Source organism: Meleagris gallopavo, chromosome 15, assembly GCF_000146605.3.
Source record: "Meleagris gallopavo isolate NT-WF06-2002-E0010 breed Aviagen turkey brand Nicholas breeding stock chromosome 15, Turkey_5.1, whole genome shotgun sequence".
In the NCBI taxonomy this organism is placed as follows: domain Eukaryota; kingdom Metazoa; phylum Chordata; class Aves; order Galliformes; family Phasianidae; genus Meleagris; species Meleagris gallopavo.
Window position 1 is genome coordinate 12,135,940 of NC_015025.2, and position 13,569 is coordinate 12,149,508.

Below are 13,569 nucleotides of genomic sequence, written 5' to 3' on the forward strand. Positions count from 1 at the left end.
CTGTCCCACTCTGGCCCACACAACTGCTGCTCCTCTCTTCTCTCACCTGCATCTGGTGAACACCCCCAGCTGCAGCCACCACTGCTCTCCACTGTGCTTGGGGTTCCCACCAATGCCCTCCACTCTGCCTTTCAGAGCCTCTGGAAGAGCTGAACTGGGGCCTGAACACGATACAGACTTCAGACTGGATTTTTTCTAAATCCTAAGAAGTCTTTGGTTGAGGTCCTCTTAGGCCAGGAGTGCTCCCATGTGAAGCTGCCCCAGCAGAAACACTGCATCCAAGTAAGATTTTTTTGCTCCATCCTCTTTTTTGTTCATAAGCCAGAGGCCACCAGGAAAGCACTGTGTGTCTGGGGGAAAAGAGAAGAAGGAATTACTTCTGAGACTACATAGCATCTAGCATTTATTTGATGGCACTTCCATAATCCATGACATCTTCCATAATCTCCCATTATAGGGCTCATCTCCTCCAGGCTTGTTTGAAAAGAGGGGATTTACTTCACTTTTGCCAAAGTGGGGGACATGGGATGTGTCCTAGGAGAAAACAGGGAACTAGAAAAGGGAAAGGGTGGGGTGGGATCGAGCTTGTGGCTCACTGCAGAGGTGCACACCTGAGGTAGGTCACCTACTGCTTCCAGCCACCTGTGGGGACATCTGGAGAGAACAACCTGCCTCATACACAAGAGGTTCTCATGCACCACCATGTGCCTGCAGCAGAAGTGCAGAAGGACCAGCAGGCAGGCAGCAAATTTCCACCCTGCCTTACTGTAGGTGTCTTCTCTCCCTGATTTGTAACCCTGCCCAGCAGACTCGCTGTGCCTTTTGTACAGGAGTGTGGCACAAATGCTCCCCAAACCTGGGCTCATCCCCTCCAACAGGGAGGGCAGCTGCAGCACCACCCTGCAGATGGGTACCGTAGGTGTTCTCCCCAGCTGAGAAGTGTTTGGGAAACACTTGTAATGCTTTTTCTCAGGTGTTACAGAGAGGATTTGTTTTGTAAATAGCAAAGCTCTTAATTACCTTGACTTTAATAAGACCGAGCTGAAAAGGTGTTAACAAGTTTCTGTTGGGTTGTGCTGGCTGCGAGCCACTGCACAGGGCTGTGCTATGAGAAGGTGGGTGAAGTTACTAAGAAAATACTTCTGCTCAATAGAGAGAAAAAATTACTAGGCCCTGGTTTAGCCAAAGACCTGGAGTAATGTGAATTTGGTAGGAAGGGTTTGAACTGAATTAGGAGGCAGTTCTCCAGCGGATTCAGTTTTATTCTGGTCATATGGAGTGTCCAGTGCAGGGCATAAAGGGCCATTTCCTCCTCCTGCTCCCTGAAAGGCACTGGTGGAGTGAAGCTCCTGTGTTCCAGGTGAGAGTGTGCGTGCATAGCAGCTCTGAAAATCAAGGAGGAAGTTTGGGGGTCTAACTTTAAGCACCTCGCCTACAAAAGTGTTGCTTAGGGTTAGAATTGGTTTGAAGTCACTAACTGGTCACAAAAATCTCTGTATGCTCCAGCAAGCTGGCAACCAAATCCACAATCTTTCCTTGAAAGCCCGTCCGTTAATAAATCTCACCGAAGGCATCGCATGGATGCTTTTACATCCTCCTCTACAGAACAGGCATTAGTGGAGGTTGATTAAGGGCCTTTAACTTTGTCATGCTAAGGCTTGGTTTTGCAAGTTGAAAAGGACCTGTGAGTTGTTTTCTAAGGCTGTAGGGAATTGCTGGCGATCCCTGGTTTCGTTGCAACAGATGCAGCATGACGGGGAATCTACGCTGCATATGAAAAGGTCCCTTACCCTGCTGAAGAGAGGAGAATCTAACACTTGTCAGCTTGAGTGATGGAGGCTGGCATTGAGAGCCATAATATTCATGTCAGAGAATTGCCAAGCCCATGCGGAAACGTTCAAGATGGATGGCCTGGGGATGCACTCCTGACACTTTAATACGAGGGGAGGATACAGAGCAAACATCTCGTACAGAATTATAATCCATGAAAGGGCATTGGCAGCATAATTTAAAGCTAATCCACCCAGCAAAGAGTTTAACAGCTGAAGTGAAGCGGGTTTGAATAGAGGAGGGCTGTAGTGGGGCAATGGGGCTTCTGAGCATCCCACAGCAGGGAGTGAGCACTCGGCCAAAATGCAGCCACCCTGAAAATGCTTCCCAGAGAGCCATGTGAGCAGTCTGTCCTCACGCAGCCTTCCTGGCTCCATTTCCCTCTCTTGTCGTTACTATCAAGTTGTGAATTAAACAGGCTTGATGCTCATCTTGCTGGCAGTCACCTTGTTGGCAATGTGGGCAGGCAGGGCTCTGAGCAGCAGCCCTCTAGGGTACTGGGACTTTGGTTTGAGTTCATACAGCATCTGCTGTAGATTGTTTTATTTCTTCATTGGAATTGGGATTGTTATGTTTCTTATGGTAAAGCAATCAGGATCCTCCTCAAGCATTTCTAAAACCAGGTCCCCCTTCTTCACAAACATGAAGTGATTTCAGGTGGTTGGGGTCAGTGTCCTAAATTTGATTTGATTTCAGGTAATCAGGAGTAAATGTGTTCAGGTTTAAAGACACCACCAGTCCCTTTGTGGTGTTATGGTTAGAGACTGAGCCTTTGCAACCCGCAGCTGACAAGACTTCACTTTACTGTGTGTCATCAGTTATTTTGAAAACTGGTATGTGAGATTTTGCTGTTTTGATAGAAACATGTCTGAAATGATGAGGTCAGCCTGACTGGCAGCCTGCAGCTTCTTAGCCCTCGTGCTCACAGTGTGTGGTTACAGAAAACAAGTGCTTGGGGTGCGCCCTGGCAGCACCTGATGGATCAGGACCTGGAATCTCTATTGTTTTGTAGGGAATTTAGTGAGAAGTGATGGCTGTTGTATCCAGGCAGTGGTGGGGGAGAGGGCTCTGCTCCCCCTGTACTGCAGTATGTGTGTCAAGGGGTGGCCCTAGGGGCACACTGTTGTCTTCTGTCCTTGCTCAGACTCAGCGTTCACTCTGCAAGATGTGAAGAAGTGGAAATTGATCTCATGGACTGATACTTAGCTTTCTCCCAAGTTCTCCTCGCTTTGCATGTGGTCTTTGGCTTTTGCATAAGAACTGATCACCCTGCCTCAGATAGTCTGAATTTCAGAAATGTAAATGGGATGAAAAAAGCAAATAGATTTGAGGGAGAAAAAAAACAATCTCCAGCATTCAGATGCAGTGCAGCAGGTCCAGGTGCCAGTTCGACAAACTGCGGGTTGAGGGGAACAGGGGGTGGTTTGTGGGGACATGACCTGGGAGAGATGTTAACTGTGATCCTCCTCTGCAGTGGGAACATCTCTGTATCTGCCTTGTAATTGTGCTGGTGGAATAACATCTCCTTTCTGCTTGTTTGCTTGTTTCTATTGTTTCCAGTTCAACCTAAATTCTGGTGGTTTGCAAACAGATGCTGTTGTGGCAACACTTGAAAAAGTGCTGGTGGATTTTTTTTTAGCTTTGGTGGTGTGGCCTGTTTGCTAGCTGTGTGAGCTTTGGAAACAGAAAAGAAACCCCCAGAATTGCTTGTTGGTTGCTGTAACCCTTCCCCCTTTCAGGAAACTCTCTCTTGCAAACATAAACTCATGTCAGCCCCATTCCCAACGTGTGTTTTACACCTTGAGCAGCGGCTGTATTTGCCGGGAGCATCATGGCTCACAAAGCATCAAAGCGTGAGTGCAAGGTGTGCACTGCTGCTCCCCCCAGTGCTGAGACCCCCGGGGCTGCCCAAGGGAGGATCCCACCAGGTCTCCCACTGAGCAGCAGGGGAGCAACAGGGGAGCTTAGCCATAGGCGCATTCACAGCTGGCCCCAGGTTTTCTCCCCCCTGCCCTGAGTTCAAAGTGCTCCTCTCATGCCTGGGAGAATATTGCTGCAGTGCTGATGCTTTCCACATCAAAGCAGGGCTGCCTCTCACTGTCTGGGGACGTGAGGCTACAGACAAATTAAAGAGGCATCAGAGTTTCAAAATGGGCTCTGGCCAGTGCGACCCTGAGCAGTCAGCACCCGAGGAAGGTTGGGAGTGCTGCAGCACGGGTGTTACTGCAAACCCTGTAGGGAGTTATGGCTGTGGCCAAGTTTCATTGAGGTCTGGGAAAGAAAAGGCCTCTTGGTGGCTTCTTGGATTAGTGATGAGGAATCTGGGAAGTGTTGTGCTTTGGAAATGGGCGGTTTTACACCTGAAAGGAAAAGCCACTTGTTTTCATTATTGTGTTTATTGCAAAATACAGACTGACATCTAACTCTTCAGGGATGCCTTCAAAATATATGGAGAAAACAGATTGTGCTAAGCAACAATTCAGCTTCTTAATAAGCAGCGTTAGGCATAAAGAGTTCTGAATTCTTATTTGCTATGTTGGTTTTTTAAAAAGTAAAGGAATTGTAAACAAATTAATTTCACCTGGTACAAACACATGAAGCTGTCATCCATTCAGGTAGAGGGTCTGGTACCGAACCACAACATTTTAAAAGTAAAAAGCAACCCTGTAAACACAGTCCTTAAACCTACTGATGTCCTCAAAAAGCTGCAGCTGTGTTAATACAAACAGCAGCACTCAGAAAACCCTCTCACATCACAAAGTGCATAAGTTTCCCCATCAGGAGTGCTTCCAAGCAACGCCTGTGCAGAAATAGGGGGTGCTGGGGTTGTGGTGCCTGCGAAGAAATGGAGAAGCCCAACAGGACCAACCCTGGCCATGGTGCCCCATCCCACTCACACTAACACTGCTTGACCTTGGCTGGCGGCAGTGCAATGCGTGGAACCCACCAAAAAAGTGAAATTCTTCCCTCTGTCTGATATAAAATGACTTCCCCGGGCAAGGCTCCTTTCCAACCTCAGTTATGATGAGGGCCGCCACAGGTGGAGAAACCCACAGGTCCCGCCTGGCAGGCAGTTGGTTGCTGGCCTCCCCCTATCTCCTGTGGCCTTTGTTCCGCCGCTTGGTGTGGTTGGCAACAGTGGCATCGCGGCGGGAGCAGAAGTGCTTGGCCACCAGCTGCCGGCACTGCTCGCACCGCACCGTGCAGCACCAGTGGAACTTGCAGTTGCAGCTGCTGACCACCTCTGTCCTCCTCTCCTCCACTTTGAGGCCGCACTCTGTGCAGAGCCGCCGGCAGCTCCTCCGGTCCCCTGCGAGAGATTCTTGCCGGTCTGTAGGCACTCGCGGCCCTCGGTGCCGTGGTGGCCCAGGCTGGCGTTCCTCGTGCAGTAGTCAGGGGAGTCCTCCAGGAAAACGAGCTCCGTGGAGTGGACGTGGTGGAAGGTCTCGGCAGTGGCCCCGCGGCTGTCAGCGCTGTTGCCGGCTCTCATCCGCCTCTTGTCCATCTCCAGCTTGTGGGCTTGGTCGTATTTCATCTTCAGGTAGTTGCCGATCTCCCGAAAGTCGGCGAGCTGGAGCCAGCATGTCTGGATGCTGCAACTGCCTGACACCCCGTGGCACTTGCAGGCTCGCTTCATCGTGGCTTTCACAGCCTAGGAGGAAAAAGGGGCAGAAGCTGGAAGCAGCAGGTCATCGCCTTTCAAATCTCAATATATGGCACTTCTACTGTGGCAAGGAATGGGTCAAATGTGACTTGTGCCACAGGATTTCAGGTCCTTCCAAGACGCAAACTGATGCTTTTATCTCAGCTCTAGGCAAACATCTGTCCTCATCACTAATTAAAAGATGGAGATAACGAGCAGGCACAAACTGTTGCCCCCACCCCTTCACTGGCCAGGGTAGAGGCAGGGTCGTACCCTCCTGGCACGTCCCAGTCTGCGACTCATCTTGCTCATTGGCACATCAACCCATCACCTCGCACAGACCTCCTTCAGAATGTGTGAAATGCACTGGAGTAACAACAGAGAGCCTCTGTGCATCTCCTCCAGGCCGAGCACTTCACAGCTATTATCTACTCATCTCCCTCAGGTATTTATAAGGTCCCAATCACTGGTATCTATGTGAGATTATGCCTCGACACACCCTATGAGATAGATATGCTAAGTGCTGCTGTTCTTGTTTTTACAGACAAGGTCTGGCCTGGGCCACTGTGCCTCCATGGGCCGGGTACCGAGCTCATCCTCACAGCCAGCTTCCCTGCTGAGCAGCTTGGAAAAACCCACTGCAGGAATGTGGGCTGGTACTTGTGCATTTCTGAATTTCTGAATAAATGGCATTAGTAGTTAACTGTGCTGCACACAGCTGCTGGAGGTGGAAATGGATCTTACTGCAGCTCTTGTTCAGGCTTATGGTCAGATTCTGATTATGTTTTTTTTCTCCCAACAAATAGTACCAGGCCTAGATTGTCACAGGCAGTTGGAGAAGGGGACCAGAACAGTTTCCTAGGTTGTCTGATGTTGTTTCTGACATGTACATTATTATTATTATATTTGTATTACTACAATTACTATTATGTTTTTGAATATTTGACTTACGAGTCTTCCAACTTCATTGTTGTGCAGATTGATCAGGGCACGGGTATCATGTCCTGTTTCCAAAGCATCCACAAAGAGCTTGGAAATCCTCTCCCCAAACTCCACATTGTCGCTGCAGCCTCCCCAGACCCAGCCTCGGCCACCTGCAAAGCAGACAAGATGGTAAGAACAGAACTGCCCCACTGGGCTGAGTTCTGCCATAGGACATGCACTGCAGTGGGGCTGGGGTGATGGCAGCCCATCTCACTGCTGGTCGGTCACAGCAGGATGCATGTCAGCATCTTACCTACACGCCCATTCCTGGAGTCATCACAGCCGCAGCTCTCAAAGTCCCCCATGCTGCAGTTCCTGGTCAGGGTGTACATAACACCAGCGGAGCTGATGGCATGCACAAAGGATGTCTCTCTGGTAGCTGAGGGAGAAGGGAGAAAAGCTGTCATACAAACATATACACCAGTCCTTGTTTATCGGGAGGAAGCTCTCTTGTGAAGCCATCACCATTCTGAAGGAACAAGAAGAGAATAACAAAACAGTCTGTGCAAAAGGTAAGATGCTACAGAAATTAAATGCTCCTGCCTGGAGTCACTTCAGGCTTCAGCATCAAGAGCCTCAGCAGCTTGGCACAATGTTCTGCAAGCGTCCCTGCTTGGGACAGAGGTTCTTAGCAACAGTGGGATGCTACAGTCAGCAGTCAGATCTGTACTAACAGCAGTCTGGATCCATGCTCCTGTTTTAGTTTCTTTTTAGGCTTTCCCAACAGAGCCAGCGTGCCCCAGGCAGCCTGATCGAGTGGTTGACTGCCCTGTTCATGGTAGGGGGTTGGAGTTCCACGATCTTTAAGGTCCCTGCCAACCTCAGCCATTCCACGATTCTATTAAATAGAATTCGACTCCGGTGAAACAGTGGCTGGCTGAAGTAGATAACAGTCAAATATACCCACAACTTTCCCTTGAAGGCAGTTTCCTAGAGCACGTCCTCGGTTTCTCCCTTTCCCTCTCTTCCCCACTGCCAGCTCAGGTGCCTGTAGCAGCGCTTGCTGTGATGTTGCACAGACCAGTGCTGCAGGCAGGGCTGAGCTCTGGCTTAGAGAGAATACATACCCAGAAAGAACCTGGGACCACAGAAGAAACGCTAGCGTTGTTTCTTAGGAAGATGAATGCAGACAGAAAAAAGCAAGCATAAGTTTTAGGGGTCAGAAAACCCTTCTCATCACCAGGTTGCTCGTTTCAAGGCACTCACCACTGCGCAGGCGGTTGTGGGTGGAGAGCTGCAGGGCGCTCTCGGGGCAGTTCCATCGCTCCCATCCGAACTGAAACTTGCACTCCTCCATCCCACTCTGTGCCCCCGCGCCACGCTGCTGGAGTACGTCAGGTATGCCTGCATGGAGAGCAGCGTCAGGGCCTTGTCTCTTAGCATTTATCCGTGACAAAGACATACATGGGCTGTGGGTCCTTTGCCTCAACAGGACTCGGAGCTGATATGCTCTGGGAAATCTGGTTCCTTAGAAAAGCAGTATTTCCCATTTGCAAAACAAAATTGCTCCGCTTAAATTATTGACAGTGCCTATGTTAATTACCTTAGGTCCTGTCATCAGAAAGTTATTCACCGACCTGAAATAAAGACAGGAAAATGAGCTGCGGCATTTAACACAGGCTCAAGAGCATCCCCCCAAACACCCCGAATCCTACCATGCTGCTGCATTGAGAACAGCACCGTAGATGCCCACGATGGAGAGGAGGAGGAAGGTGCTGCCCCTCATGGCTGTCAGTGTGGGACCCGGCTCCCTCCGCTGATCCCGCAGGTCCCTGGCAAGGCTGCCTCGCCGCGTCCCGATGTATCTCCAGATATTCGGGTCCAGGAAAGCTGCAGGAACCTGCAACCCTGATATTTATAAGGTGAAGTTCTGAATAGTCAAAACCCCCCATTCATTTGCTACCCAATGACTTAATGTGGTAAAAAAGCTCCCTCACCAATGGGTGACAAGGAAACGCCTAATGTTGCACTTCAAAAGGCAGAGCGGTGTCACTGGGAGCTGTGATGATGTGAGGAGAGCAAACTTCCCTAACAATGGGCCACTTTTAACTCCACTCCACACCAGCTCCATCCCTTTCTCCCTCCCCAAGTGCACTTGCCTGCTCCCTTTCACACCCCACTCGCAAGCAGAGGCCGGGCCCTGAGCTGCGATAACAAACCCAAGAATTTCTACAGCGCCCTGCCAGCCTGCTCCCTGCCATGAGAGCTCTGTATCCTATACAGATCCACCAGCGACACACCTCCCAGGTCTTCTTGACACGAAGAGATTCATTTAATGATGGTTTTTTCCCCCTCCTCGCCTCCTTATGATGAAAATTTCCGTATTTCCATCCTGATAATAGTGTGCACGTCGCGGCAGCGTTTGGAAATCTCTCCAATTCACGCGGCTGCAGCTTGGGAACGCTGTGTGAATCACTTATGTGGTTTGCTCCATGCTTCAAGGCTGTAATTAGGGGAACAGTTTTCCAGGGGTTGCGATTTCCCTGCAGCGAGGTCTGCCCTGGCTTCTGGCTGCTCCGTGCACGTGAGCGCTGCCTCGGCCCCTCCGCTTCAACCCCGTGTGCTTGGAAGGGAAAATCCTTATCAGAGGAAAACCAAAAGGCCTCTTCATAGTCACGGTCATTAAGGGCTGCGGGAGCTGTAATGGAGCAGCAGCAAGACTTTGTTCATGGAAACTTCTCGGGTGGTTTTCCTGTGGCTGAGCAGCTTCAGGCAGGCTGGCTCATCCTCCCAGGGCTGTCCTTGTCCTGCTGCTCTCATTTCCCCATCAGGGTGCTGACATTTGGGCTCCTGCTGTTGCTGCAAGGTGATGTGCTGGGGGGCTGCAAAGTGGAGGTTTGGGCTGTACCAGGGGCAGGAGCAGACTGTGCCACAAATGTGCCCACTGATCTGCCCATGGTGTGTGTGTGAGCACGGTGAGAGCCCACATGCAGCTCCCAATCATGGGGAGTCCAGGAACACCCCAACCTCGCTCCCCTTGCTGGGTACTGAGCGAGAGGAACATCCTCATCCAGCCCCTGCTGGAGGGAAATGGGAGTCAGCACCACAAAGCCACCAACAACCGTTGGCAGTCAAAGGATTAAAAATGCAGATTGGTTCAAAATGCAAAATGCCTTCCAAGTGAGCACCATGCTGGTGCGCTGCTGCCAGCACGGCAAAACCCTCTGTGAGTCAGCACTGTAATCATTACCATCCCGAGCAGATTCTACTTGTTAGAGCAGTCAAAGGACAATTACTGGGAATGAAGTGTTTCCCATGTATCAGCGAGGTTCATTGATTGAAGCCTGTGCATATGACTTGGAATTCTGCTGTGCATTTTCTAGATGCACACATGTCATTTGGGGCTTTGCGTCTGTCTGTTCCTGGAGGCATACTGGCAGTTTTTTGGTTGGTTGGTTTTTTTTTTGGTATTTAGTCTGGGAGAGCCTGTACAGCTGAACAATTTTGGCGTGTCTGTTATGTCAGCTCACACATGATCCTCCTATCTAATGCCAGAAAATAACAGCTTCTCTGGGTGTGAAGCGTGGCTGCAAGCACTCAATGCAATTGGCAGCGTCGCACAGTTATGTGCCTGGGCTGTTAAAATATATCTTTCCCTATTAAAGCCATGGGATCTTAAAAGTCACTTGTAATGTTGTCACTTTCGCTAGTTGTCAGCAAATGGAGAGCTGTGCACAGATGAGCCTTCCTGCTCTGGGGATTTGTCAGCCTGCTCAGACCCATGGGCTGGGATGCTGGTTTTGCTGGAGGACTTTCCCCACCACCCAGACATTATGGTAAAGCAGACTTTGCTCCTGCTGTGTTGATAAATTTTGCACTTATAAAGTGCTTTGCTCAGTGCCCTTGCAGCAAGAGAGATTAAACGTAGCAGTCTCTGCTTTGTGATTGGGTAAATTGAGGTACAGACTGCTGTGCATCAAATCTCAAAGTAAATGGCAGAGCTGTATGGGCTGTAGTTATTCCAAAGCTGATTTCAGTGTTTTGCTCCCCAGGTTGTGGGGTGGAGCTGGCTCATCCATCACCCATGGGATAAGCCTGTGCTCACCGAACCCTACAGCTCATCTGCAGATGAGTTTTCCTTTGCTGGAGGAGTTTTCCTTTGGCATTTCCATTCCTTAGAAACTCGTAGGAAAAAAAAAATCTGAAAGCAAAATTTCTCCTTGGTTTACCTGGTGATGCAGAAAACGAACGGTCAGCAGTCTTCAAAGCCCCAAGCTGTGGGGTTGGTGGGACAAGCAGAGGCTCCGTGCTGCTGCAAGCAGCCGAGCAGGGAATGCTGGTTGGAAATCGGTGTCCTGGATGTCAGCCAGAGCCCCTTGGCTTTACTGACCAACTAGTGATGCTTTGTTTCTTATTTTCTTGCTACGTGACCCAACAGACAGTGCTTTTTGTGAGATGATGGGAGTCCTGAAATATTTTGGTATCTGCCCCAAGTCAAGAGACTTTAATTCTGTGTATGCAACCCTGTATACTCATGAAACCCTATTCACATCAGAATATGGCATTTAAAGGAAGGCAGACACGAGGCAAATCAGATCGTACAAACGCTGCTTGTAGAAGCCCATGCAAAGAGAGACGGCTGGGCCGTGTGGGGGTCATGAGTGCAGGGAGCAGCAAGGGGAGCGAGCACTGCTGGCATGGAGAACAGCAGATAAAGCACAGACAGCTCACTAAATTGCCCTGGGCAGGTGATACATTCAGACCCCTCGCGTCAAATCCTGCATTGCTGGCTCCATTACAATAAAATCCACCTGGGTAATTAGAGAGACACCCCCTTGTCAGCAGCGCCGGAAGCTGCTGCATTTTATTGTGCTCTCCCCAGGAAGCCACCCAAGCCCCCAAGGTGATGCCATACCCTTGGATTGCACGGTCTCTCTGCCACGGGAGTGTTTTGTTTTGTTCCAGAATGATCCATCATGAGCACTGAATAAGTGCCCTGATAGCTCAGCTCTTGTTTTTCAGTCTTCCCGACATCAGGTTTCCCATAGTGGGCAAAATAGGCTCATGTCTGCTTTGTCTGCTGCAGTTCCCAGCTGCAGGAGCAGCCTGCAGGACCCAAGCCTGGTCCTGCCAGTGCTGGGGGGAATTTTGCCTGAATAACGAATATGTTTTGGTTAAGGAATGTTAATTGAAGATCGAGTGAAAATGAAATTAGATTTTGGGCCGCACCTACCCTGCAGGCTCAGTCCTCTTGATCCCTGTTTTGGTACATAATTAGAAGTGGGCTCATGTTCACTGAACAGAGGCTTAAAAGCCCAGCAGTGCAGTTGGAGGGTATGCTTTGTTGTGACCAAATGAGAAGCTCCTGTCTCCTGCCTCCACGCAGCAGCTCGTCCCTCTCAGTTGTACCAATGCAACCAGTTTTTTGTTTTTAATCCTGATTCCCAACATAGCCTCATGCACTGCATGGTGGGACAAGCAGTGAACTTCATCAGGGAAGCCCAGAATGAGCAACTCCAAGGTAAGAGGCTCTGCTGTTGAAGGAAACATCTCCTGGACTATAGTAGAGGACCATCAGGGTCTTTAAAGGACCACAGGAGGTGTGAGGTTGCACAGTTTGGGCTTCAAAATGGAGACTTCAGCTCAGGAGCAAGCTGGGATGTTGCTTCCGGCAAGAGCAAGGCTTGCAAGCAGATAAAGGGCATTTCTTCCCCATCCTTCTCCCCAGTTTTGCATTACATGTTTTAAATCTGTCCTTCCCCGCTACCTTCTCTCTCCAGTGACTTCTCCACTCTGTCTCCATGACCCCACCCACTTCCAGACTCCCCAAGGCAGCTGCTCTCCTACTCAGCACGGGGGCTATAGGCAGACTGCAGTCTGGTAAGAGCCCTGCTGTGCCACCCCACGTGTGCACAGAAATCCCATTCTCCTGGCCTCAGATCTCCCCGCAGCAGACCAAAGCTTCTCCTCACTCGGCATCTCCCCCTGGGAAGGGCTGTTGAGGTCTGTCTGCCCATCCTCCCAGAGCTGGATGGGTTACTAAATCCCCATGGCTACTCTGTTTCTTTCTCTGCAGCAACCTAAGAGGAGATAAAGATAATTTTGGGCAACCAGCTTAGTCCTGCTGCTGCTTGAGCTGCCATGAAGGCAAGAGCAGGATAAGACACATGTTTCCACCAGCTTTTAGTTTGCCATGCCTCAGTGCTGTGACCTGATGGGCCTCACCTCATCTGCTCCTCCAGGTGTGTCCTTCAAAGCCCACGGGGCTGTTTACACATCAGCACGATAAAGCAGTGCCACAAGTTTTGTTTTCCTCTCCCTCTTTAGAGGAAGTGTCATGCAAAGCAGTGTTAGTGCAGCACATAGGTTACTCCCTGGGTATGTGGGTATCTCCCATTCTGCAAATGCAGCACCTCAGCAGATAAATTCCTGTCCAGGAAGAGATCAGGACCCTGATATGAAGGAAAATTATCGCCTCCTTCTTCATCATTCCCATTCAAACCTGAGCTAAATTAACTGATGAATAATCAGTTAATGCTTGTGTGGTGCTGCACAGCTCTCCACACCACCAGTCTCTACACGTCCCTTAGTGGCTGTGGCTCTGCCTCCCCTCCTGCCCTGACCCACTGTGTGTCCTGGGGAAACCCTGAGCCCACATACCCGTGCTGTGGAGCTGGAGGTGTGTGGCTGTGCAGGGCAATGGCTGGTGGCTCTGGCAGCAAATGCAGGAAGTTTTCAGTATCACAGAAGTGGTGATTTGAGCCGTGAATATTTTCCTAGGACTTACCCTTATTTTCACTGCAACCCCACTCCGGGTAGAGAACACACAAAATTGCAATGTCTTTCTGGGGAAACTGGGATGGAAAGAAACATTCAGAGCTCTGAGTCTTGCTGGGAAGAGCCCAGTGAGAAGAGAGCTTTGTTTCTGGTCCTGTATTCCCAGAAGCACTGACAGCATGTTCATAAGAGGCTTCAATCAGCCTGCAGGTGAAGCTAGTGCCGTGCATTTATTACCATATGAGGTGGGAAAAGATGTTCCCACTGTTACCTGAGGCAACGACTTGGGGTAGGCTCTCTGGTCTTACTAAAGCAGCCTTAAGCCTTAAAAGGTTCGAAGCTGCACAAAGGATCCTCAGCACGCCCTCAGCCACCGTTAGGGCCCTCTGCGGCCC

The 13,569-nt window shown here is 50.0% G+C and overlaps 1 protein-coding gene across 1 annotated transcript; it reads right to left on the minus strand.

The window, feature by feature from the left end:
* Positions 1–4,843: 4,843 nt before the first annotated feature.
* On the minus strand, positions 4,844–10,165 carry WNT8A (Wnt family member 8A). The gene is given in 8 exon segments (XM_031555716.1): positions 4,844–5,140; positions 5,143–5,482; positions 6,425–6,567; positions 6,711–6,836; positions 7,664–7,771; positions 7,774–7,801; positions 8,001–8,034; positions 8,113–10,165. Coding segments are annotated over 8 exon segments (1,068 nt in total). The 5' UTR covers positions 8,184–10,165; the 3' UTR covers positions 4,844–4,922.
* Between the last annotated feature and the right edge of the window lie 3,404 nt (positions 10,166–13,569).